Raw genomic sequence first — 27349 nt, forward strand, 5'->3', positions numbered from 1 at the left:
GGGAAATCTTGAAAACCCACTGGATTCCAGCCCTCGAGGATTGGAGTTGCCCATGTCTGCTCTAGAGGAAGCTTGGATTATTGGTCCCTGGCCAATAGCCCTTGCACTCATATTTTTATTTGGTATGTTTGTTTGTGTTATTGAATTAGTAGTTATAATGTAGTGTTATTGAATGTAGTTGTATCTACTGTATACAATAGACGGTTGTACCTTGCTTAGAGTGGTCTAAAGTGAAGGCAAGTTATAAGTTCAGTGACTGAAATAAATTAGCTGGGCTGGACAAGAGGGGAAGAAGGCAAGAAATGGTGAGAACCCCTGGATAACTTTGAATGAAGGTTTGTAGTGTTACTGTAATCTTAATAGAAATAGTTTCTGGTTGTGTGAGAAGACCTGAGGAGCAAGAGGAAACTCCCGGGAAAAAAGCAAATGCTGGGAAGGCTAGTTGGGCCAATTGGTCTTTGCCACTGGTCATTTACTCTGTTGTTATGTTAATTCCAGGATACAATGGTGATTGCAGTTCTCTTCCTCTCCCACTGGGGGGGAGGGGGGGAGAGTGTGGCGCAGTGGTTAAAACTACAGCCTCAGCACCCTGAGGTTGTGGGTTCAAACCCACACTGCTCTTTGTGACCCTGGGCAAGTCACTTAATCCCCTCACTGCCCCAGGTACATTAGATAGCTTGTGAGCCCACGAGGACAAAGAGAAAAATGCTTGAGTACCTAAATAAATTCATGTAAACCATTCTGAGCTCTCCTGGGAGAACAGTATAGATAAATAAATAATAAAATTGTTATGTTAATTCCAGGATACAACAGTGATTGCAGTTCTTTTCTTCTCCCCTCATATAGTTCATTAAAAAACAGAACTTAATACATTGTTGAAGTGGCAAAGATACATATTTTTGAGTTGTTTTGTTAAAATATAATTTTTAATTTTTTTGCCTGGTAGTTTCTTTCTAAAGTTTTAAGTTTCTGCCTTCACCGGAGCTGGTCTTTCCTGGAGCTGCGGTGCCCTGAGCCTAGAGATTTTCTCCATTTTTAAAATCTAGCTGTTTTGAACTATTGTAACTGCCCCTGAGTCTGACCAGCACATGTGATAACTGGGGTTCCCTTTCCCCACTTAGGGGTAATATGTAGAAATAATAGCTTATGATTAGCTTTCAAGGTAACCCCTTCTTCCTGGGATCAGAAAAATAGCTCCCTTCACAGCATCCCTAGTTCATTCCAAGGAGCAGAAATTGGTCTTAGGAACCAAACAACTCCCTTGCTTACTGATGTGCAGCCCTGCCACTGATCTGACCTCAGACATAAGGCTTTAATGATTGCTGTACAGCTGAAGAACTTCTGTGACGTCCTATTCTATTATTAAAATTTAATTCTGTTCTTTTTCTCCTCCAGGACCGTTATATGATCCTGGGTCAGAATGGTTTCTTTGTGAACCCTTCCGATTCTCTGGCTATAATTGCTGCCAACCTCTCTTGTATTCCTTACTTCCGTCATATGGGTATGCGAGGATTTGGGAGGAGTATGCCTACCAGCATGGCACTGGACAAGTGAGTGGATCTGTTCATGTACCCTTTTCAGTGCTATCTTAATATCACTAAGTTATTCCCATAGTTAGTTCAGTTATTTAGCATCTTTCAACTAAAACAAATTTTATCGCAGCATAAAAGTATATAACTTGACACTTCCTGTTTAGGCCTTACAGTGGGGCACACTGAGTGCCAATTATCTAATGGCACTTAGGCATACTGATCTTCACATGCAGGGGGAATTCTGGTGGCTGAGGCAGGAGGAAGTGGGTATCCCTCCTGCCGATTCTCACAGGGGCGTGGGGGGAAGGGTGGGGGGTCTGGGTGGCTGAGACAGGAGGGAATGGGCATCCCTCCTACCAGACTTTTTTTTTAAGGTCAGGGGGGACCTTTTTTTAAAAAAATGAACACAGATGAGGTGCATGTGTAACACAAACACAACATCTGTACCCTTTTTTTTTTAAAAAATCTACTTTTCCTGCCCTGAACCGTTGAGTGTCAGGAGGCTGCTTCAGGGCTTCCCTTGCCAGCTTGCGCATATGCCAGCTGCTTTCTCCAATGACTGATTGGATGGGATTATAGCGGACCTCTGTGAATCTCATTTTCATGCAAAATCATTTCAACATTGATCGCCATTTTCAAATCAGATAATTTACCGGCACTACAGCAACCCAAAGGATTTTAATGGCGATTTTAGAGCATCCGGCCTTTAGGCTCACATGCTTAAAACTCACCGTGCCTTTAACAATCAATGCTAAACCAGTTTTTAACTGGTTTAGCGTCAAAGTATTTCAGCTATTGATGCCCAAAATGGCTAATCGCAATCTTTTCCGTGGTTTGTAGCAGCCTCCAATAAGCATATGTAAACAGATTACAATAAGCTCATAAATATTAAAAGGAGCACTCCAATCGATGCCCAGATGATGCACAAAATGAAGCGCTGGTTTTTAACGCTCTGAAATATCCGACAGGTCAGTAGTGTTAAAGTGCAGCTTTTTTTTAATGGGAAGGGCCTTAGGCACCTTTCCGGTGCATCCTGGGATACACTGGGAGGGGCCTAAGATTCTGATTAGAAACATAGAAACATAGAAAAATGATGGCAGAAAAGGGCCATAGCCCATCAAGTCTGCCCACTCTAATGACCCACCCCCTCGACTTTACCCCTCTAGGGATCCCACATGTGTATCCCATTTTACTTTTAAAATCTGGCACGCTGGTTGCCTGAATCACCTGCAGTGGAAGTTTGTTCCAATGATCAACCACCCTTTCGGTGAAGAAATACTTCCTGGTGTTGCCATGAAATTTCCCTCCTCTGATTTTTAGCGGATGCCCTCTTGTGGCCAATGGTCCTTTAAGAAAGAAGATATCATCTTCCACCTCGATAAGGCCTGTGATATATTTAAATGTCTCAATCATGTCTCCTCTCTCTCTACGTTCCTCGAGTGAGTACAGCTGCAATTTATTCAGCCTTTCCTCATATGGGAGATCCCTAAGCCCCGAGACCATCCTGGTGGCCATTCTTTGAACCGACTCCTCTCAGCACATCTTTTTTGGTAATGTGGCCTCCAGAATTGAACACAATATTCCAGGTGAGGTCTCACCATGGATCTGTACAACGGCATGATGACTTTGGGCTTTTGGCTAACAAAGCTTCTGCTGATGCAACCCATCATTTGTCTAGCCTTGGATGAAGCCTTCTCTACCTGATTGGCAATTTTCATGTCTTCACTGATTATCACTCCTAAATCCCGTTCTGCTACAGTCTTGGCTAAGGTCTCGCCATTTAGTGTGTAAGTTCTGCATGGATTTCTGCTGCCAAGGTGCATGACCTTACATTTTTTTGCATTGAAGCCGAGCTGCCAAGTCGAGGACCAATGTTCCAGTAGAAGTAGGTCTTGCGTCATACTGTCGGGCAAAGTGCTTTTACCTACTATGTTGCAGAGTTTGGTGTCATCGGCGAACAATGTTATTCTACCTTTAAGCCCCTGAGTCAGGTCACTTACAAATATGTTGAATAGGATCGGACCTAATACCGAGCCCTGTGGCACTCCACTGGTCACCGCCGACGTTTTGGAGAGGGTACCGTTTACTATCACCCTCTGAAGTCTACTGCTTAGCCAATCATTGACCCATGCAGTTAGAGTTTCTCCCAGTCCCATTGATTTCATCTTGCTCAGTAACCTGCGGTGTGGGACGCTATCAAAAGCTTTACTGAAGTCCAAGTACATGACGTCTAGGGACTCCCCGGCATCCAGCTTCCTTGTTACCCAGTCAAAGAAGCTAATTAGATTAGATTGGCAGGACCTACCCTTAGTGAATCCATGTTGGTGGGGATCCCGTAGATTCTCCTCGTCCAGGACCGTATCTAGTTTACGTTTAATTAGTGTTTCCATGAGTTTACTCACTATGGATGTGAGACTCACCGGTCTGTAATTTGCAGCCTCCGCCCTGCAGCCCTTTTTGTGAAGTGGAATGACGTTAGCTGTTTTCCAGTCCAAGGGGACTCTTCCCGAACTCAGGGAAAGATTGAAGAGCACGGATACCTAAGGCCCCCTCCTATTGCTTTGAAAGATTGCTTTGCCTTGGATTGTGAATGTGAGAAACAATTTACAATGCTTTTTTGAAAGCATAACAGTAGTAAATACACCAAATATAAACATAGATTCAGTGAATGTGGTAAAGGTGAGAGGACAATAACACGAAATCCCTGAAGACATCCAGAATTTTATCTTGATTATTGTGCTTGTTAAGCCCTCCAAAATCTCTTCAGAGCATAAATTAGTTCTGCAGAGACTTGTATTTTTTTTTTTTTTTTAGAACTAAGGCACATTTTAAAAGTTGTTTTACAACCAACATGCTGTGAATAACTTGACCCTGGGCAAGTCACTTAACACCCCATTGCCTCAGGTACAAAAGCAGATTGTGAGCTGACTAGGGACAGAGGAAGTAACTGTAAGTAATGTGTACAGCGTTGCGTATGTTTAGTAGCGCTATAGAAAGGATTAGTAGCAGTAGTAGTATGTAGTATGAATGATTAATCATTTTTCATGAAGGCTGTTGTTTGCTTGTTTAAACATTTGTTTCCAAAGAATGTTAGTCCATTTTGTTATTTAAATTCCAGAAAGTCTTGTTGAGTTTAACTTGTCTCTTCCTTATCTGTGTACATTGACCAGATTGTAAGCCCCATAAAATGCTGCATATGTAGAGCTGTAGAAATGATTAATAGTAGATGTACAAGTTCCCTTGCTGATGATACATAGAGAACCAGACAGATGTTATGAAGTGGTGACAGGGCTCTGATAAATGGAAGGAGAACCATCAAATTGTTGAGAAAGGTTGACAGTGTTGGCTGCTACTGAAACAGGAGGATTCAAGCTGGGGAGTAGGTGAGAGCATCACAGAGGAAGTGTTGACACTTTTACAGCCGATGAAGTTTTGCCAGCTTGTCTCCACATTGGTGTCATTGGAGGAGGGGAGATGGATTAGATGAGCCTTGTCATCTCTTGGGCTAGAGTCAAGATGAAGAGATAAGAAGTGAAGATTGAGGCCCAGATGCACTAAACTCACCATGTATATAACGATCGTCACTAAACCAGTTGAACTGGTTTAACATTGACCTTATTTTACCAACCAATGTACACAATGGCTCACTATGGGCTTTTCTGTGCGTTCATTGCAGCCTCCGACCCTGCCATGCAAATGGCCTTAGTAGTATTAAAATAAGGTCGTTAATATTAAAATGAGACCTCCGATCGATGCCCTAACATCGCTTAGGCATGCACTAAATCTAGCAATGATGACTACAAATAACCCAAAATTATCGACAGACCTTTTGGTAACTGTGTTACTGACAGATTGGCTATATTGCCATGACAGCCCCAGAAAAAAGAGAGTCAGGAGGGATGCCCACTCCCTCCTTTCTCGGAAACCCGAACCCCCCCTTCCCTCCTGTGAAGATTGTGGCCACTGGACCCTAAATGCTCCTGGCCACCTGCCCTGTGAGACAGCCACCCGACCCCCCCCCCACTCCCAACCCTTCCCCAGTGAAGATCGCAACAACCTGGACCTCCCTCTACACTCCTGACCCTCCCCCCATGAAGTTCATCAGCAAGAGAGATACCCACTCCCTCCTGCCTTGGCCACCCAGACCTCCCCATGTTCCCCACCCTGCCCTGTATCTTATACTAAAGATAGCAGGCAGGATATTCAGTCCCTCCTGACGGTAGATCCACTTTTCCAAAATGGTTGGCCTTCCCCTTCCCAATGCATTCTGGGATTCACCCGGACCTGAGTGTGTGGGGTCCGGGTTTCTGAGACAGGAGGGAGTGGGCATTCCTCCTGCCTCTCTTTTTTTTATGTTCAGGGCAGGGGCCGTCATCGGATGGTGAGGCCATTGTCAGGGGGGTCATCACAACTTTTTAAAAATGGGGAAAGATATTGTGCGTGTGTAACACACTCACAACATTTGTGCCCGTTAAAAAAAAAGATAAAATATCTTCCTGCCCCAAACTGCTGAATGGTGAGAGGCTGCTTTGGGGCTTCCCCTGCCACTCAGCTGTTCGAGCTTCCCCTGCTGGCTCTACGCATGTGTTAAAGTCACTTTTCCAACGACTGATGGAGTGGGATAATGGCAGACCTTTGCAAAACTCATTTGCATGGGAATTCATTTGAACATCGATCAATGTTTTGAAATTGAACAATTTGTCAGCTCCACAGTGACTCATACAGTTTGAACAACAATTTTAGTGCATCCAGACCTGAGTTGGCTTCTGTGTAAGCTAGTGCTTCCATGTTGGTAAGGGCAGATGTGATTTCTCTAGAGATTATCTAGATGTTATTACAATGCTTGAGAGTACAGTTCATCAAGTAACAGCTTGGAGAATTCCTACATCCCTTTGCTAAGCAGGTAGCAAAGGTGGAAAGGATGGTGGGTGATGTTAGTGTAACCTCCCTGCAGCCTCCATTGCTTTTTCAGTGAGAGACCGGTTCTCTATTCATCATAAACTGGGGATGCAGGAGAAAAGGTCAAGATCTTTGAATATAAAGGCATTGAACTTTTCTCAGCTTCTTTCCACTGCTCCTAGGAAATTTTTTAAGCAGTTTCAGATGGAATTTCTTAAGATGCTTAAAGAAGTAATTCCTCCATTGCATAACAGCTTTTACTTTCCCTTCAAAATGGAAGATTAAAGATTTTACTATCTGGAAATCTCTCAAGAGTACTGGTGCACCATTTGGATTTGACAACCTTTCCACAAGAGGCTCTGCTGCAGTTGCCTATGCCACTCTATTGATTTCATTCATATATGAGTCTGATAAAGATTGAGTTATTTTTATGTGTTAACAATTTTCAGACCAATATTCAAAAGATGTCAAATGTTCACAGGCAACTGCTGATTGTATAGCTTCACTATCCATAGATTTTTGAAACATACAGATAATATTGAATCAAATATCTGACTGAATGGTCTGATGCTATGGTGATTATTTTAGAAGTTCTGTTCCTGTTTTGGATATCTAAAAACTGACATTTAGACATCCATATTGTATGGACATTGAAATCCCAATTTTATAAAAGAGTAATTCCATGTCAACTGGTCTAGTTTCAAGGAGGGTACCCAGTTGACATCTTCCATGGATACAAAATAGTGGCCCAAATAAAGGGGCCCTAACTCTGGACCTAATATTTATGTTTATTAAAAATCTTTATATATCACTCAATTTGTCTAATAGGATCAAGGCGGTTAACAATATAATCCAATCAAAGTAATGAAAAGAACTCCATTTAAAAATAGGAAAGTCAAAGCAAAAAATAAAGTAAATAGCATACATCTATCATACAAAATATTAAATACATTCTTCAAGAAAAATGAACATCATGCCCCAAAACTTTGAATGATCTCTTCATTAGATGTCCCAACATAACCCTTGAAAAAAATATCATCAATTTCTGAAATGGTTAAGTGGGGAGCTCTGGACCACTTGATATGGAACGACCCAAAAGCAGGATATCAATGTCTAACATTATATGGCAAAGTGGAATGGTCTGGATATAGAAACATAGAAACATGATAGCAAATAAAGGCCAAATGGCCCATCCAGTCTGCCCTTCCGCAGTAACTATTATCTCTTCCTGTGGGTGGGACTAAGAAGGGCCCAAATTAAGGACATCCAGCTCCAATTCATCTATGTATGTATCGAGACTTGGTACTTATCATGTCCAGGTTATAGAAGGATGCTCTGATTGAGGTGTTCTCCACTGAATGGAGATAAAGGAAGGTACTGTCCCTGGAGTGCTCGCAATAATAATAAAAAATAATACATAGAGCTGCAGTGAGCCTGGAACTGGTAACTTCTGGATCATTGCTCATTGTTTTAACCATTAGGCTAATCCTCCACCTAGAGGTATGAGTGGTCATTTTATAATACAGATATTCTTCAGCCGTCCTGTTCATGATTTGCCCATTTCAGTGTATAAAATATGTTTCCAGACAATGGACATCTCTCACATGTATTTGAGAACAGTCTGTATCCTGTTCTGAAATACATGTGAGATGGACATCCTTTTTGACATACTGAGTGGAATGTCTACATTCTGAGTTGGACATCCTTTCTAAAATGTCCTTCCACTGGTATAAAAAAGCTAAGTGAGGGTGAGCTGAAAAATTATTCTGATAATGATAAATGGCCACCATCCAGATAATGTATATATTTATACTTGGCCTGCTGAATAGCAGATTTAAGCTAAACAGATAATACCAGCGGGGGGAACACATTATCTGTACATCCAATGCTACTAGCTATACAGAGACAGAGGATGAATATATATATCAAGCCAAGCATTGGTGCTTTGACTTAGAATGCTCAACCTTCTGGTTCAGCATTGGGCTCATTATGCTTATCAGACAATATATTTGGTTGTTTACTGAAGTCTGTAAACAAAGTCAGCTTAGACCCAAGCAATATCCTGAAATGCACCTGAAAGGTTTTATTATAGGGAAAAGGGGAGAGGGAAATTTTCTTAATATTTAAGAGTACATTCCATTCTAGTGCTTACTTAGCTTGCTTAGATTTCTCATCTATGTGGCATTTTTTCCCTGTCGGTACCTCTTGTACTTGTTCATTTCTTAGTTTACCTGATTGTTTTAGTGTGTAACATCTTCCCTGTGTTATGTTGGATCTTCTTTCTTCTATTTTGGGGTTTGGAAGGGGAGAGGCTTAGATTTTTTTTCTGTGGCTTTGGATTCTTCCTTCTTCTTCTGAATACTGTATTTCAGTTGACTTAATGGCTAGTCTCTCTATTTGCTGTACAAATTATGTTGCTTTTCTACTTTTTGATAATGACTATAAATAAAAAGTTTTTTTTAAAAAAATGAATATACTGTCCGAAGTATTATTTTTTCTAAATCATGCACCAAGAAAAAAGATCAAAATTACATTGAGGGTCCCATTGTGCTAATGGATTTAGCACACGCTAATTGTTAGCATGTGCTAAATACTAAGATGCGCATAGGAATAAAATAGGAATCTTAGCATTTAGCATGCACTAAATCCGTTAGTACACTCTAGTAAAAGGAGCCCTGAGTGTATTCTCTGCTATGGGATGAGAGGGTTAGGACAGCTCAATTTCATTGTTACCAATTGACAGTATTACTAGGATGTGAAGAGTGCTATTGTATGATATAAATATCTCAAAGAAAGATATCGGATTGGTATGGAAGCAGAATGGTCTCAGGACAGAAGATATAACCTGTCTTTCAAAGCTCCTGGTAGTACCTTGGACAGCACCCATCTATTGAGGTTATCCTACATACTGGGAAAGAACTGAATGAACCACACCACTCTCTTCTTTCTGTCTGTCATTATCTCTCTTGTGGGGGGTACCATGACATTCCAGTGCAATTTACAAGATATAATTTGATATTGAATGGAGCTCGGAATTTATATTAAGGGGCAATTATTTAATTAGGGTAAATTCATTTCTATTCAGAGATCTAAATATGACCTATAGCACAGCGAACGAAAACCTAGTATTTCAATACTTACGATTGAAGGGGTTGCTTACTAGTGTGTACTTGAGACTCTGGGAGGCGAGCCCTTATCTTAGGAAAATGGACACTTAGGCTTTTTTCTGCCCAAAGAATTGGGATTATACTGACTATTAATGGAGGAGGTATAGGATCCCTTGAAAGTAGTTATATATCTATAGGTGAAAAATGTCGGTGAAAAGTGGGACAAGAAACAATCAAAGATTTTAAAAAATATTATTAAAGGTAATTCTTTAACTGCTATTAGTAACCTCTAGTGAAAGAGATTGAGATAGCTTTGGGGGGGAGGGTAGTGGACATAACAGAGTATTGAGATATACTGGTCTGAAATTATCTCATGGATGTACTGTATTATGGGCAGGGCTGTGGAGTCAGTACATAAAACCTCCAACTCTGATTCCTTTATTTATGGTATGTATCTTCTCTTCGACTCCAACGCCTTTATTTATATATCTACATAGGTGTTGTACTACATGCAAGGTGTGGCTTCTTGGGATTTTGGTTTAATTTATCATTTTTGGTCAGCTATTATGGATTTGACATTTGTGTTCTATGTGTGTGACTGAAGTATTCTGTTAGCATGATTTCTCTATGCAGCATTTTGTAGTAATTTGGGGGGTTCCTTTTACAAAGCTGCGCTAGTGTTTTTAGTGCACACACCGGATTAGCGCGTTCTAGCTGAAAAACTATTGCCTGCTCAAGAGGAGGCAGTAGCGGCTAGTGCGCGCGGCATTTTAGCGCACGCTATTCCGCGCGTTAATGCCCTAACGCACCTTTGTAAAAGGAGCCCTTGGCTTGTTCAGTTGTCTTGATAGTGGAGGGGACATGTGTGAGGGGAGAGAAGACAGGGGTTTTGTTGATCCTTGTTCTCTATTTGTGATTTTAAAATGAGAGTTGTACAGAATACTGTTTCTTTTTACACTTTAATAAAATAATAACTATTCGAAGCTTGTGTGGATGAGATCAGATAGAGTTCACGGGGATTGTCCCCATGCCAATCTCTAAGAGCCACTTTCACTAATATAAATATCATAATAAATATCATATAAATATCATAAAATATATTACATTTTGTAATCATCAAAGAACTTGATATAAAGATGTATTCTAAAAGTAAAACATATCCTGGAAAAAGGGTTAATCAAATTATTATCTGTGAAATAAGAAATTTAAGCATTATAATATTTGCATGACGTTCAATTTAACTCTGTTAGGAGTTGGAGTTGGCACATTTTCACTAACTCCTACTCTAGTAACCCAAAAATTGCTTCTGACTCCAACTCCACAGACCTGATTTGGGAGACTCAAGCTATCTTTTGATCCCATAGTAGTTCTTTTGAATTTGTCATTTGAAGGAGGTACTGTCTACCAATAGATGATGAATAAAGTATTGATTTTATGTTAGACAGCCATTTGGAATTTAATTTGGAGATCTCCAGTAATTCCTTGTGAAAATCCAAACTTACTGTGGTGATTATTTTAGTAATGCTCTTCATGTTTGTAAACTGGCATGTAGACATTCATATTGCACGAATATATAAATTATGATTTTACAAAGCTAAGATATGAATGTCTAATAGTGAGAATGTTCATATGACAAAAAGGCATGGGGAAGTGGTCTGGCATGTTTTCAGCGGGACTAGACTGAGTCCAAAAGATCAATGTTTATTCCCCATTTGAGAAGGGAATTGAGGGCCTGACTCTATAAAGGGCGCCTAAAGTTAGGCGCCTAACGTAATTGTCAAAATACTCTTAATAGGTTCAATAATTGCTAAAACAAATTAATTGGACAATAGGCGCCTATCCGATTCTATAAAAGATAGGCACCTATTGCATGGTGTTTAGCGGCGCCTAACACCAAAGTGAACATTTCTATGGGCGGAGTTTGACATAGGCGACGCTAAGCATGGTTCTCCAAAAACTTAGGTGCCTGAAATGTAGGCCTTTAAAAACCTCACATAAGAACATAAGAATTGCCGCTGCTGGGTCAGACCAGTGGTCCATTGTGCCCAGTGGTCAAAGACCAGTGCCCTAACTGAGACTAGCCCTACCTGCGTACGTTCCAGTTCAGCAGGAACTTGTCTAACTTTGTCTTGAATCCCTGGAGGGTGCTTTCCCCTATAACAGCCTCCGGAAGAGCGTTCCAGTTATCTACCACTCTCTGGGTGAAGAAAAACTTCCTTACGCTTGTACAGAATCTATCCCCTTTCAACTTTAGAGAGTGCCTTCTCATTCTCTCTACCTTGGAGAGGGTGAACAACCTGTCTTTATCTACTAAGCCTATTACCTTCAATATCTTGACTGTTTCGATCATGTCCCCTCTCAGTCTCCTCTTTTCAAGGGAGAAGAGGCCCAGTTTCTCTAATCTCTCACTGTATGTCAATTCCTCCAGCCCCTTAACCATTTTAGTCGCTCTTCTCTGGACCCTTTTGAGTAGTACCGTGTCCTTCTTCATGTACGGCGACCAGTGCTGGTGGGGGTGTACCATGGCCCTGGGGGTGTACCATAGTCCCTAAATTGTTACATAGGTACCACTAGCCACGATTCTGTAAATGGTGCTTAAGTGTGATTCTGGCACCATTTTTTGAGGTGATGGCCAATGTAGGTGCCGTTTACAGAATCAGCACCACAATATCTAAGTCTAGATGCTACCTAGGACATCTAGATCACAGAAAAGTGCTCCTATTAAGTCAGTGGTCTCAAACTCAAACCCTTTGCAGGGCCACATTTTGGATTTGTAGGTACTTGGAGGGCTGCAGAAAAAATAGTTAATGTCTTATTAAAGAAATGACAATTTTGCATGAGGTAAAACTCTTTATAGTATATAAATCTTTCCTTTTGGCTAAGTCTTAATAATAATATTGTAATTTATAGCTAAGGAGACATATGATCAAGAAACATAGAAACATAGAAACATAGAAAGATGACGGCAGAAAAGGGCCATAGCCCATCAAGTCTGCCCACACTACTGACCCACCCCAAGTCTAGATGCTAGTGAATCGTCTTACGTAGGGATCCCACGTACATGTCCCATTTGCTCTTAAAGTCAAGCACGCCTGTGGCCTTGACTACCTGCACCGGAAGCTTATTCCAGTGATCTACCACCCTTTCCGTGAAAAAATACTTCCTGGTGTCACTCCTAAATTTCCCCCCTTTGAGTTTAAGCGGATGCCCTTTTGTGGTCGAGGGTCCCCTGGGGAAGAGGATGTCATCTTCCACCTCGACACGTCCTGTGATGTATTTAAATGTCTCAATCATGTCCCCCCTCTCCCTGCGCTCCTCAAGAGTGTAGAGCCGCAGTCTGCTCAGTCTCTCTTCGTAAGAGAGACCCTTGAATCCCAAGATCGTCCTAGTGGCCATCCGCTGAACCGACTCGACTCTAAGCACGTCCTTACGGTAATGTGGCCTCCAGAATTGCACACAGTATTCCAGATGAGGTCTCACCATGGTCTTGTACAGCGGCATTATGACTCCTGGTTTCCGACTGACGAAACTTCTATTGATACATCCCATCATTTGCCTTGCCTTGGATGTGGCCTTCTCTACCTGCTTGGCAGCCTTCATGTCTGCACTGATGACTACTCCCAAATCTCTTTCTACTGAGGTTCTAGCTAATGTTACTCCATTTAAGGTGTAAATTCTGCACGGATTTTTGCTACCGAGGTGCATGACCTTACACTTTGTAGCATTGAAGCCTAGCTGCCATGTCGAGGACCAGTTTTCCAACGTACGAAGGTCCTGTGTCATACTATCATGTAAAACGCTATCACTTACTATGTTGCACAGTTTTGCGTCGTCGGCGAATAATGTCACTTTACCCTGTAGCCCTCGTGTCAAGTCCCTTATGAATATATTAAAAAGGAGAGGACCCAGGACCGAGCCCTGTGGCACTCCGCTGGTCACCTCTGATGTTTCAGAGAGGGTACCGTTGACCATCACCCTCTGAAGTCTACCACTTAGCCAATCATTGACCCATGCAGTTATCGTCTCACCCAACCCCATTGATTTCATCTTGTTTAGTAACCTGCGGTGTGGGACGCTGTCAAAAGCTTTGCTGAAATCCAAATATACTATGTCCAGAGACTCTCCTAAGTCCAACTTTCCTGTTACCCAATCAAAGAAGCTGATGAGGTTGGATTGACACGACCTACCCTTGGTGAATCCATGTTGACTAGGATCCCTAAGATTCCCCTCATCCAAGATAGTGTCCAACTTACGTTTAATCAGTGTTTCCATGAGTTTACATACGATCGATGTGAGACTCACTGGTCGGTAATTTGCTGCCTCTGCCCTACATCCCTTTTTATGCAGAGGAACAACGTTCGCTGTTTTCCAATCCAGGGGGACTCTCCCCTTCTCTAGGGAGAGATTGAAGAGCATGGCTAATGGTTCCGCCAGGACCTCGCACAGCTCTCTGAGCACTCTTGGGTGCAATTCGTCTGGACCCATGGCTTTGCTCACCTGGAGTCTTGACAATTCGCTGTAGACATCAGCTGGTGTGAACTCAAAATTCTGAAATGGGTCTTTCACGCTTGGCGTTGCTTCCAGATGTGGCCCATTCCCTGGAGCCTCGCAGGTAAAAACCGAACAGAAGTATTCATTCAGTAGTTTGGCTTTATCAGGATCTGTTTCCGCGTAATTCCCATCCAGAGTTTTGAGGCGTACTATCCCGTTTGTGTTTTTTTTCCTGTCACTAATGTACCTGAAGAAGGATTTGTCCCCTTTCTTAATGTTCTTTGCTAGAGTTTCTTCCACTGCGAGCTTGGCCTCCCTGACTGCTGTTTTGACTGCTGCAGACCTGGCCCTATATTCAATGTTAGCTTCATCTGTTCCCGTGCGTTTGTATGAAAGAAATGCTCTTTTTTTCTCCCTGACGAGGTACGAGACCTCTTCAGTGAACCATTGGGGTTTTTTGTGTCTTTGTTGTTTATGTACCAATTTTATGTAGCGGATAGTTGCCTCGTGTAGGGTCGATTTCAGGTTTGACCACATGGATTCCACATTATCAGTTGCTTCTTGATCCTGCAGCGTCTGCTGGACGAAATTTCCCATACGTGCGAAATCAGCGCCCCGGAAATTGAGTACCCTCGTTTTAGTTTGTGATTTAGGGAAACCTTTCCTGAGGTTGAACCATACCATGTTATGGTCACTGGTAGCTAGCTTTTCTCCCACTGAGACCTCCGAGACACTCTCGCCGTTTGTAAGTACAAGGTCTAGGATGGCCTCGGCCCTAGTGGGCTCTAGTACCATTTGTTTGAGCTGTACTCCCATCATGGACGTCAAAATCCTCCTGCTACCACAAGTTGTTGCTGAGAGTGTGTTCCAGTCTACATCGGGCATGTTGAAGTCCCCTAGCAGAACAGTGTCCCCCCGTAGAGTAATATTTTCAATGTCTTCAATCAATTCGTTATCCTTGTCTTCTGTTTGTCTTGGAGGTCTGTATACCACACCAAGGTACAGGCACTTTTCTCCACCTCTGGCCAAGTTAACCCAGATGGATTCCCCGGTGTACTTAACATCTGTGTTTTATTTTACTTTTGTGATTATGATAAACATACCAAGGGCCTCAAAATAGTACCTGGCGGGCTGCGAGTTTGAGTCCACTGTATTAAATAGTGTTCCACTGGTTACGAGGAACCAGGACAATTAAGTCCTCAAGTGATAAGAACAGATATATATAGACTGCCAGATGAGCAAGACTACAGTACTGCTTGATCTCCCCTCTATCTCCAATATGCTTTTCAGTCCATGACCTGCTAAGCTCTGTGTTTCCAGAGTCTCCACCCTCTAAACCAGTGGTTCTTAACCTTGTTGGAGGTACTGAACCCCACCAGTTTCATATGCGTGTTCACCGAACCCTTCTTTATTGGAAAAATAAAATATGATTTTTATAAATTCAAAACATAGGTATACAGTGAGGGAAAAAATAATATCAATTTTGAAAACAAAAAAGTTCTCCTATATTTCGAATAATAATAACATAATAATTAAATTTACTGCAAATCAGTATGACTTCTGCTGTTGCCTCTCAGAGACCAGTTAAGAAATGCGCGGCTTTACCTTGGCGAGTGCCACTCTCATGTCATTTTTGCAACAAAGTCTGTTCCTTTTCTTCGTTTTTATGTTCAGCATCTTCGAAAAGGATTGCTCGCAAAGATATGTTGTAACAAATGGTATGAAAATTTCCAGAGTTTTCTTAGCAAAAACAGGGTACGTTACCAATTGTTGACACTAAAACGTTGAGAGCATTGTTGTTCTGAAGAGTTGCTGTTGAACCTGGCTCTGCTGAATTTCAATGATTTCATCGAGGTATTCATCATTGACATCTGTTATCTCAACACTAAACGTGAACGGCTGTCTCACCCATGCTGGATATGACTCTCTTGTAGGGAAGTATCCGTCGAGAGACTTTGCAAGCTCATCTAAGTGCGTGGCAATAGTTTGCTTCAGTTCCGCGGGTACAGAAATGTCTCCGATTCCAGATACATCTTCGATCTTACTTACACAGTTGTCTAGCAGGGGAAAGTTTGCGAAGTTATCGTTTTCTGTTTGTCGTTTCTATAATGGTAGCTTTTTTTGAAAAGCTTTCAGGTTTTCTTCCGCTTCGATGATGTTGACTCCACCACCCTGCATCTGCTTATTGAGATGATTGAGAGTTGCAAAGATATCAGCCATGTACGCTAAAATGAGAATGAACTCAGAATTTTTGAAACAATCTGCATGACAATGTTGCTGCTCACTGAATAACTGATAGATGATTGAACGTGACCGAAGCGCTATATGAGTCGGAGGTATGTTTTGACCTCCGCCGAACCCACGAGACTGACTCACCGAACCCCTGGGGTTCGGTCGAACCCAGGTTAGGAACCACTGCTCTAAACTATGTATGCCCTTGCTTCACCTGATTCCCCTCTGTAAATGATAACATGTTAGCCTCTTCTTGTACCTAGATTCTATGCATTTGGAATCTGTGCATTGTTCTTTGATGATAAATTGTTAGCCTTTAATATTGTACCTAGTCCCCCTGTAATTCTGTTACCCTTCTGGTTTTTCTGTTAGCTTGTTCTCAGAATCTTTGTTTGTTCTTCTGTTACCTGCCTTCCATAGCCTGTGCATAAACATCCATTTTTTTCATGTATTTTAGAACAGCTTTACATCAGCAGCTCCTTTTCTAAGATACTAGTGGAACTTGACACATTCTTTTTTTAATTCAATTTTCTATACTTAGTAACATAGTAGATGACGGCAGATAAAGACCCGAATGGTCCATCCAGTCTGCCCAACCTGATTCAATTTAAATTTTTTTAATTTTTTCTTCTTAGCTATTTCTGGGCAACAATCCAAAGCTTTACCCTGTACTGTGCTTGGGTTCCAACTGCCGAAATCTCTGTTAAGACTTACTCCAGCCCATCTACACCCTTCCAGCCATTGAAGCCCTCCCCAGCCCATCCTCCACCAAATGGCCATATACAGACACAGACCATGCAAGTCTGCCCAATACTGGCCTTAGTTCAATATTTAATATTATTTTCTGATTCTAAATCCTCTGTGTTCATCCCATGTTTCTTTGAACTCAGTCACAGTTTTACTCTCCACCACCTCTCTCGGGAACGCATTCCAGGCATCCATTACCCTCTCCGTAAAGTAGAATTTCCTAACATTGCCCCTGAATCTACCACCCCTCAACCTCAAATTATGTCCTCTGGTTTTACCATTTTCCTTTCTCTGGAAAAGATTTTGTTCTACGTTAATACCCTTCAAGTATTTGAACGTCTGAATCATATCTCCCCTGTCTCTCCTTTCCTCTAGGGCAGTGGTTCTTAACCTGGGTTCGACCGAACCCCAGGGGTTCGGTGAGTCAGTCTCGCGGGTTCGGCGGAGGTCAAAACACACCTCCGACTCATATAGCGCTTCGGTCACGTTCAATCATCTATCAGTTATTCAGTGATTTTGATCAAGACTGATCGTGTACTCGGTTTCTTGATCTTTCAATCTGTAACTAACACCTTATATACATCAATCAATTCCTGATCAAAATTTGTGATTTAACTGATAGATGATTGAACGTGACCGAAGCGCTTATGATTCGTGATGATATGCCCCGCTTGTCCATAATTGGCTGCAGGTGATCACGCAACATCGCTTGGCCTATCTGTGCTGCAGGGGATTTGATGCGCACAGTAGTCGAATTGTAACTGTTGTGATGGTACGTCGTGTGATCCCTATCTTAATATTTTAATCCCTTACTAACTATGTCGAGCAAAATACGAAAGTGGTCGGACGAATATGTACAATATGGATTCACATGTATAACGGAAAGTGATGGGAGTCAGCGTCCTAATTGCATGATTTGCAATGCCAAGTTGAGTAATTCTAGTCTAGCTCCGGCAAAACTAAGGGAACACTTCCTTAAGCTGCATGGAGATGGAAAATACAAGAACACAATGCTCGCTGAATTCAAGATGAAGAGAGCAAGATTCGATGAAAAGGCTACTCTGCCTGTTCTCGGCTTTGTACCCATCAACAAACCGATCCTCACAGCATCGTACGAAGTTGCTTACCTGATCGCAAAGCAGGGCAAATCACACACCATTGGTGAAACAATCATAAAACCAGCTGTGTTGAAGATGGCGAATATCATGCTGGGAAAAGCGGCTGAAGTTCAGTTATCTGAAATTCCTCTTTCAAATGACATCATCAGCAACAGAATAGAGGACATGAGCAAAGACATCTTGGCTCAAGTAGTTGCAGATCTGATTTCAAGCCCGGCAAAATTCAGCCTTCAACTCGATGAGACCACAGACGTTTCCAATCTAAGCCAGCTTGCAGTATTCGTGCGCTATGTGAAAGACGACGTGATAAAGGAAGATTTTTTATTTTGTAAGCCTCTTACAACAACAACTAAGGCAACTGATGTGAAGAATCTTGTGGATGACTTCTTCAAAGACAACAATCTTTTGTGGGATATGGTTTCTGCAGTTTGTTTGGACGGAGCTCCAGCCATGCTCGGAAGAAAGTCCGGTTTTGGTGCGCTAGTGAATGCCGATGCACAACACATCATTGTTACGCATTGCATTCTGCACAGGCATGTGTTGGCAACAAAAACCTTGCCTCCAAAACTGGCAGAAGTTTTAAAAATTGTTGTGGAATGCGTGAACTATGTGCGCAATAATGCTCTGAAGCACTGCATCTTCAAGGAGCTGTGTAAAGAAATGGATCTGAATTCGAGGTACTTCTGTACCATTCTAACGTTCGGTGGTTATCCCGGGGACAGGTGCTGAATCGTGTTTTTGCCATGCGTGTGGAATTAGCTCTGTTTTTGCAAGAGCAGCAACATTGTCATGCAGATTACTTCAAAAATTCTGAGTTCATTCTCATTTTAGCGTACATGGCTGATATCTTTGCAGCTCTCAATCATTTCAAGAAGCAGATGCAGGGTGGTGGAGTCAACATCATCGAAGCGGAAGAAAACCTGAAAGCTTTTCAAAAAAAGCTACCATTATGGAAACGACGAACAGAAAACGATAACTTCGCAAACTTTCCCCTGCTAGACAACTGTGTAAGTAAGATCGAAGATGTATCTGGAATTTGAGACATTTCTGTACTCGCGGAACTGAAGCAAACTATTGCCACGCACTTAGATGAGCTTGCAAAGTCTCTCGACAGATACTTTCCTACAAGAGAGTCATATCCAGCATGGATGAGACAGCCGTTCACGTTTAGTGTTGAGACAACAGATGTCAATGATGAATACCTCGATGAAATCATTGAAATTCAGCAGAACCAGGTTCAACAGCAACTCTTCAGAACAACAACACTCTCAACGTTTTGGTGTCAACAATTGGTAACGTACCCTGTTATTGCTAAGAAAGCTTTGGAAATTTTCATACTGTTTGTTACAACATATCTTTGCGAGCAATCCTTTTCGAGGATGCTGGACATAAAAACGAAGAAAAGAAACAGACTTTGTTGCGAAAATGACATGAGAGTGGCACTTGCCAAGGTAAAGTCGCGCATTTCTGAACTGGTCTCTGAGAGGCAACAGCAGAAGTCACACTGATTTGCAGTAAATTTTATTATTATGTTATTATTATTCGAAATATAGGAGAACTTTTTTGTTTTCAAAAGTGATATTATTTTTTCCCTCACTGTATACCTATGTTTTGAATTTGTAAAAATCATATTTTATTTTTCCAATAAAGAAGGGTTCGGTGAACACGCATATGAAACTGGTGGGGTTCAGTACCTCCAACGAGGTTAAGAACCACTGCTCTAGGGTATACATATTCAGGGCTTCCAGTCTCTCCTCATACGTCTTCTGGCGCAAACCTCCTATCATTTTTGTCGCCCTCCTCTGGACCACCTCAAGTCTTCTTACATCCTTCGCCAGATATGGTCTTCAAAACTGAACACAATAATAAGTGGGGCCTTACCAATGACCTGTACAGGGGCATACTGTTCTCCCAGGGGAGCTCAGAATGGTTTACATAAATTTATTCAAGTACTCAAGCATTTTTCCCTGTATGCCCTGGTGGGCTCACAATCTATCTAATGTGCCTGGGGCATGGGGGGATTAAGTGACTTGCCCAGGGTCACAAGGAACAGCATGGGTTTGAATCCACAACCTCAGGGTGATGAGGTTGTAGCTTTAACCACTGTGCTACACTCTCCCCCTGACCTGGATTTCTCAATTCCCAATTGTGCATTCTTTCTAAAATGGTGCTCCACGTAACTAGGCCTGGGATTAAGCAAAGGTATTCCATCTTTCTATAAAGATAGCAGTAATTTTCCACCATTATCCATATAGTAATTTAGGTTGAGTTAGGACAGCTAAACATCCATTTTATCTGAAACCACTCACTATACAGATAATGGCTGAACTGCGTTACTGTCCATATAGCATAGCAGAGAGCACCATCTACATATATTTAGCACTTTTGCTTCTACAGTTAACAGTGCTAAATATATACAGATAATTTAAACACTATAGCTGGTATCTTTTTTTAAGCAAACCACTGACTACAGGATTTATAAATGTACCTGCACTTGCTATGAGCAGCTTCAAAATTTAATTGGTAAGGCAAACTTTCCCCTTTGCTAAATTTTTGTTGGCTCTTCTCCATTGAATCAGGTAGCTAATAATTTTGAGGTAGATATTCAATGTGATTTAAGTGGGCAGGAGAGTCTCCAGCAGCCTTAACCTGTGCTCATCAGGCTGACCGCTAGTATCCAGCAGAACCTAACTGGACAGTACTACTAATGTCAGCTCTAACAGGCCATCTTGAATCCTGGCAATGGAAGGACAATCTGGGGGCAGAGCTGGGGAGGAGCCAACAGTTATGCAGGTACCAGAGTTATTCAGTTTCATTTCCCACATAGGTAAGTGGGCAGATAGGACTGCAGAAAAAAACAGTTCTAATTATGACCACTTCGCTGTGCAGATGCCAGCATTGAATATTGATTGGCGCCCACATAGCTAGCAGGTAGTGGTTGTTAGCATGCAAAGGTCTTCCCTTCCTCACAACCCTTCTAACATGACCTGAGATTGTGGCTAGAGGTTGCGGCAGCCATTTTGAAACTGAAGCTTTAGCTAGGGAGCAAGTGGTAATTGTTCCTATCCATTGGATCGTAGACCACTGGGGATATTAAAGACAAGGGTAGGGATCAAGGTTGAGAGAATAAATTGTCAAAACTCAGCAGAATATTAATGGTTCTTATCTATGGATCTTGTCTTCATCTTCCATCTCTTCTTTTAACATGAATATAATTTTTTCAGACCATTATGGTGGACTATTTTTAATCCCATTGAATGCATGGGGAGAGAGATGGTTAGTTTGGTGGTTTTGGATAAAACTTTTCCTATAATGTTGTGTATAAACACACCTTTTTGAGATACTGAGTTGGGTTGATCTGAGACTTATCCAATGGAGGAAATGGTCCTTAATCTAATCTAATCTAATCTAAGAGCTAGATTTATATACCATGTCATCTCCTGAAGTAGGGACTTGACTCGGTTTACATAAGACTTCAATAAACGGAATCAGTTTAACTAACATGTGAATTACTAAACAAAAGACAATTAACACTCTTTAGTACCATTTCCCAAAAACTGTTAAAATAGAATTATCATCGATTTATGAAAAATCTGGAGAAAGAAGAGTTCTAATATAACTAGAAATTTCATTCCAAATCGTTGTAAACCTATACGAAAAAAAAGCAAGTGATATTACCAACGAGTTTCATCCCTTTCACTGAAGAAAATGAAAGTTTGTACTTCTGAGAAGTCCTTGAAACAGCAGACCGAAGAGAATTCCATGTTAGGTCTAGAAGGCTGGAATTGATTCCTTCAAGACTTGAAAGTCTAGCAATCATTACTTTCATTTAGGTGGAGACTGAAGAAATGGTCGGTTCATTCAAGCATATGGGAACCCATACTGATGTTGTATTTTTCTTCTCGCTTTGTTCTGATGCTTGTTTCTCACTTGTATTGTTTTAAGTACCTTAATAATTATAACTATAACGGTATAATAATTGCATAACAAAACTAAAATTATTTAAATAAAATAATACAATGAGAGTGTAAGGGACTGATGATCGCTCATTCGGTAGTTATTTGCCTAGACGTGATCAATGGGCACAAAACTGTGAGCACTTGAGATCCCAATAATCTCTCAATGCAACCCCTTTGGTTGTGTATGGACTCATATTGTAGCCTAGTTTTTTAGGATTTCAGTGTGTTTCACAAGATTTTGTAGTGCTTTCTATTATTTTATTTGTAAACCATTTTGAATGGATTTTTATAATTAAATAAATACAAAGTATCAACGTGAGCTTCTAGGGCTATTTTACATGAGCCTGTTCTGTTCACATCAGTAACTGACTTGTAGCGCTAAACTTCTCTTTTGTTGTATTTTTAATAGTTTTCCACTGTGTACTATCGGACTTCTCCAGAAGGAAGCAGTGAGCTGGAAGGATTTAATGTTGCTTAGGAATAGATTACTAACAGACAGAATCCTGGATTAAAGACTAATTCAGTTAAGGTGTTTTAAGCAGAGGCTATTGACATATGTTTGGATGCTAAGAATTGTTTGAATATACCAATGTGTACTTTGTGGAGAGAGATCAGCCATTGACAGGAAACATCTGCTTTAACCTGATCCAATATCAACAGGGTTGATGCAGTGGGATCCCCCCACCAACACAAAAGACATTTAATTTCTCTGGCAAGCCCTTTTGCCACATTATTTGACTTGTTTTGTAGACAAAAACACACTGGGAGTGGAGTTCACAAAACTTTCATCAAGATAATATGTTGTGTTTGAAAAAAGTGGCATTCATTATTTTGGCAAGGAAGCTTTGTTACATGACAGGGGATAAAGTTAGTCCTGGGGGAATACTGTGCTAAAGAAGGGTCATTCTGCACAGAATATTTTCAACTTCTGTATGTTTTTCAGATTAATAGAATATGCTCACTGCTTTTGAGAAATAATTATTTCAAAACTGCAGTACAGGTAAAGGTATTTTTGGGAGATGCAGACTTTCTGGTACTTTTGGTGTAGAATTGTCTTTATTTCCATTTGAAATTCTAATTACCAGAATGCCGTAAGCCAGTGTATTGCAAACTGTGTGCCGTGGCACACCAGTGGTGCCTCCTGAGATTTCAGATGTGCCGTGACACACTGGCGAGGAGGAGAGTCATCCGTGCTGGCGGACTGCCTACAGGACTTGCCTCTTGTGGCGAGAGGCATGTCCTGTAGGAAGACAAACGCAAATCGAACTTGTGGTACACTTGACTATAATAATCCAAGTGGAGTATTTGATAATGAAACCCTCAGAATCCTGCACTGCTCAATAACTCATTGAGACAGCTAACGGCAGGTACACAGTTTTCTTTCATAGGGTTTTCATTTGTTTTTGTTTCTGCAGTGAGTGATCTTTATGTTTTACACTCTAACCAATGTGCAATAGAAACATTAATAAATAACTAGCGACACTTATCTTTTTTGCTTTCTTTTTTTGATCCGCAAAGTGCGAGACAAGCTGTTCACACCTGAACTTTTCGACCCCTGAAGAAGCCTTATTAGGCAAACCGGGTCCCGTCGGGCCTTTGGCTAACTAGCTGGGCGTTCTTGCAAAAAACCAAGCGACTAGGATTATTATAGTCAAGTGTACCACAAGTTCGATTTGCGTTTGTCATTATACTGGTGGAACTTGATACCATGTCCTGTAGGAAGTCAGCTGGCACAGATGACTTTTCTCCTAGCCGGCATCTCTCCTCCTCTCCCCGCACCTCCCAGATCCCTCCACCGAAGTGGGTTGCGGCCAGATGGGCCTCCGTGCATGTGCAGACATTGACACGATGACATCATGTATGCGCGTGACGTCAACGCACTTATGAATGCCTTCTGGCCGGGGCACTAGATTTAATGTACCGCCGGCCGGAAAGTTTGTGAGACACTGCCCTAAACAGATGAAATCAACTCAGTATGCATGTAGATATGATATACATTTTACAACAGCAGCCTTCCTCCCATTCAGATGAGGGTAACCCTAGAGGGGTGTACGAAACCAATATAAAAACACAGAAATTAAAGGTTTTGGTGGATATGCGAGATAGAGTTCTTCACAATTTTATCTGGTTAATATGCAAAACCCTGAAAATATTCCAAAATCCTACAAGAAATTTAAACCAATACAAAGAAAGCTTGGGTTCTTACCTCGATAATCTTCTTTCCTGTAGATAGGTGTAGGTAGAGGTCCTGAACAGCTGGATAGTCACCCTCAAACCGCGAGTTTGTGCAGGAAACATCAATCATTTTCTTCGGCTCAGCCTCCTTCCTCAGTGGGCTGTGCTGTAATCCCTCAGTTTGTAACAAAGCAATCGAATAGCACTAGATAATCGAAATACACAGAAAGGAGGGGATATGGGAAAACTCCCTAAATAATAACTATTGTTCTGTTTTGCTCTGAAAATAACATGCCTAAACCACATGAATTTAAAAACATTCAAACTTAAAACAAGATGAAACAAACAAACCACCACCTGACTGCAACCTGCACTAACTGTTAAGGATTTGTTACCCATATTTGTTAGACTCCTGAACTGAAGAAGCCTCCTCGCTCTGTGACCCTGCTTGATAGAGAAATGAAAACATCTGTTAAACCATACCCAACTGAGGCAGACGGTCAACTCTACTGTATTACTCTTCTTGACACCCCAAGTAGATGGGCTTCAGGACCTCTACACCCATCTACAGGAAAGAAGATTATCAAGATAAAAACCTAATCTTTCTTTCTAGTGCAATGGGTATAGAGGTCCTGAACAGCTGGGATGTACCTAAGTAGTCCCTAAAGTCTGGAGCAGGACAGATGAGCCTGCTGCCAATTCTGAGCCTCAAAAGCTGTGTCCAGGCAAGTCGCCACATCCACCAAAGTATGAAAGGTAGACAGTGTTGCTGCCCTACAAATTTTTGCCTGGGATTCTGCCCAGGAAGCTGCCACATCCCTAGTGGAGTGCACCTTTAGCAATATTTGGGATTGCTTTCCACTCCCTTTATAACCATGCAAATCCATCTGGAGATGGAAGCCTTAGAAGTCGGCTTTCCCCGCCGGCTCAGATTGTCAAGACAAATAGATGATCAATTAGCCGAGATTCATTAGTCACTTCAAGATACTGTAGAAGAATTATCTTGACATCCAATGACTGCAAGATCTTATCTTTCTTCTTATACCCTATTGGCCTGAATGCAGGCAGACAAACTTCCTGATTTACGTGGAAGGACAAAATGACTTATGGCAAAAAGGATGGTACCATGCATATCGATACCTCAACTTCACTAAACCTGAGAAACAGCTCTCTACAGGGCAAGGCCTGCAGCTCTGAGACCTTTCTCACCGACGTGATCGCCTCTAGAAACACCGTCTTCACAGTAAGTTCTATGAGTGACGCTCCCTATAAGAGCACATAAGGAGCAGGAGAAAAAGCTCTCAGAATCAAATTAAGATTCCATGTCAAAAAAGGCTATCTTGCCAGTGGATGTAGCTGCAACGTTCCCTTAAAAAATCTGGAAACATTCGTGTGTGCTGCTGGTAGAATTGTATCTACTCGTTCCCTACAGCATGAGAGACCTGCTAGCTACACTTTAAGCAAATTGATATCAAGGCCCCCCTGGAGAAACTGCAGGACTATGGCAATCAGCACCTGTAAAGTCTCCTCGTTTCTGCTATTGCACCATATTCTAAACTTCTTTCAAGCTTTTGCGTAGGCGACAACTGTCAATGATTTCTTGGACCTGAGGAGAGTTGCCACAAATAACCTCTGTATTCTAGAGTTTCCACTCAAGAGCCATGCCATAAGCCTAAATGTTGAAGATCCTCCAGGGCAATTAGTCCCTGTGACATCAGAGTTGTATGAAAAGATAGCCCGACAATATGATGCATATTTACTTTAACAGAGTCCAAAATTTCTCTCTTTTTCAGTTTTCCAGCAATTCTTTACCTTTCCTACTCCTTTTTGTATTTCCCTTCTGTGTACCTTTTCTTTAAATATTGTAGTTCTCCCCCCATTCCCATTGTTTTCTGAGGCTTAAATATGTCAGTCAGCCCAAGAATGTCCTTTTATCAGTCATGTACGTCTAATTGGTCTAAAGGTTTGTCTCCTTGTTATTTTTAAATTTTTTCTGTACAACGCTTTGTGCCTATGGATAAGTGTTTAATCAAAAACTTGAATAAACTTAAACTGTCCTTCTGCAGTTGCACTAGATCCACGTACTGACCAATCTGAGGCAACCAGAATGACCAGACCCTGATGAGATATTATCCTTCAAATGACCCTGGCTATAATGGGCCAAGGGGGAAAAACATACAGCAGGCCTGATGTTGGCCACTGCTGCACCAAGGCATCCAAGCCTGCACTTCCAGGTTCATATCTATGTGGTTGGGCAAACCAAAGAAGGTGGGAAAGCTTGTGTGCCTAATTAATCCTGTTGTTGTCAGGGGTGCCCAATACGTCAATCGACCGGTTGATCGGGAAGGCAATGCGAGTTGATCGCGGAGCCCATCCCGGGTTCCGTGATAGACTCGTGTTGCCATCCCGATCGACTCCTCTCCCCGACGTTCCCCACCGCTGCCCCAAGCTCTCCCTGCAGAAGCCTTGCTGACCAGCATTCCGCTCCCCGACGTCAATTCTGATGCCTAGGCTCTTTCCGTTTTTACCATGCACCTCAATTTTGCGGGGCCGAGGGACTCCATCATGGGCACCACCCTGTCCGTCGTTGCCACCGCCGCTCCTGCACCCACACAAATGAATGCCATGCGCAGGCCGCCAGGGCGGGCCGCAGGCTCATGCGCCAACCAGCTGCAACCCGACTGTCACGTGCCTGTGTGGAAGATGGCACCATGCACAGCCATTGGCGAAAGTCCCATCAACTGTAAATAGTACTTCTTTTGGAAACGAAGGCTTTAAAAACAGTAAAGGCAATAATCCATGACTATCAGTTTTTCACAGAAGACAACAGTGAAGCACTTCCTTTTATCAGGCAAAACTACCAGTCTATAGAGCTGCATAGGTGTTAACAACTTGGTCTCCAGATTTGCTGAGGATTTCCTATAAAAGACTGCCTGGAGCAATTAAGAGCCTTATTTGACCAATATGCCATTTCATTCCCTATTTGACCATAAGTAAGATTGCGTGTTTTAGTTATAGATGCAAAAACTCTTATTTTGTGATGCGTATTCTATTTTGAATGATATGTAGGATTTTTAATTGAGAATGCA

General features: G+C 41.7%; 1 protein-coding gene across 1 annotated transcript in view; it reads left to right on the forward strand.

Annotated features, from left to right (window-relative positions):
• Positions 1–27349, forward strand: part of PGM5 (phosphoglucomutase 5) — a 179788-nt gene that overhangs the window by 45245 nt on the left and 107194 nt on the right. Inside the window, exon 6 of the mRNA XM_033924888.1 lies at positions 1396–1550. Coding sequence (XP_033780779.1) covers positions 1396–1550 — 155 coding nt within the window. The remainder of the gene's footprint in view (positions 1–1395; positions 1551–27349) is intronic.

The sequence above is a fragment of the Geotrypetes seraphini genome, chromosome 1 (assembly GCF_902459505.1).
Source record: "Geotrypetes seraphini chromosome 1, aGeoSer1.1, whole genome shotgun sequence".
Taxonomy (NCBI): domain Eukaryota; kingdom Metazoa; phylum Chordata; class Amphibia; order Gymnophiona; family Dermophiidae; genus Geotrypetes; species Geotrypetes seraphini.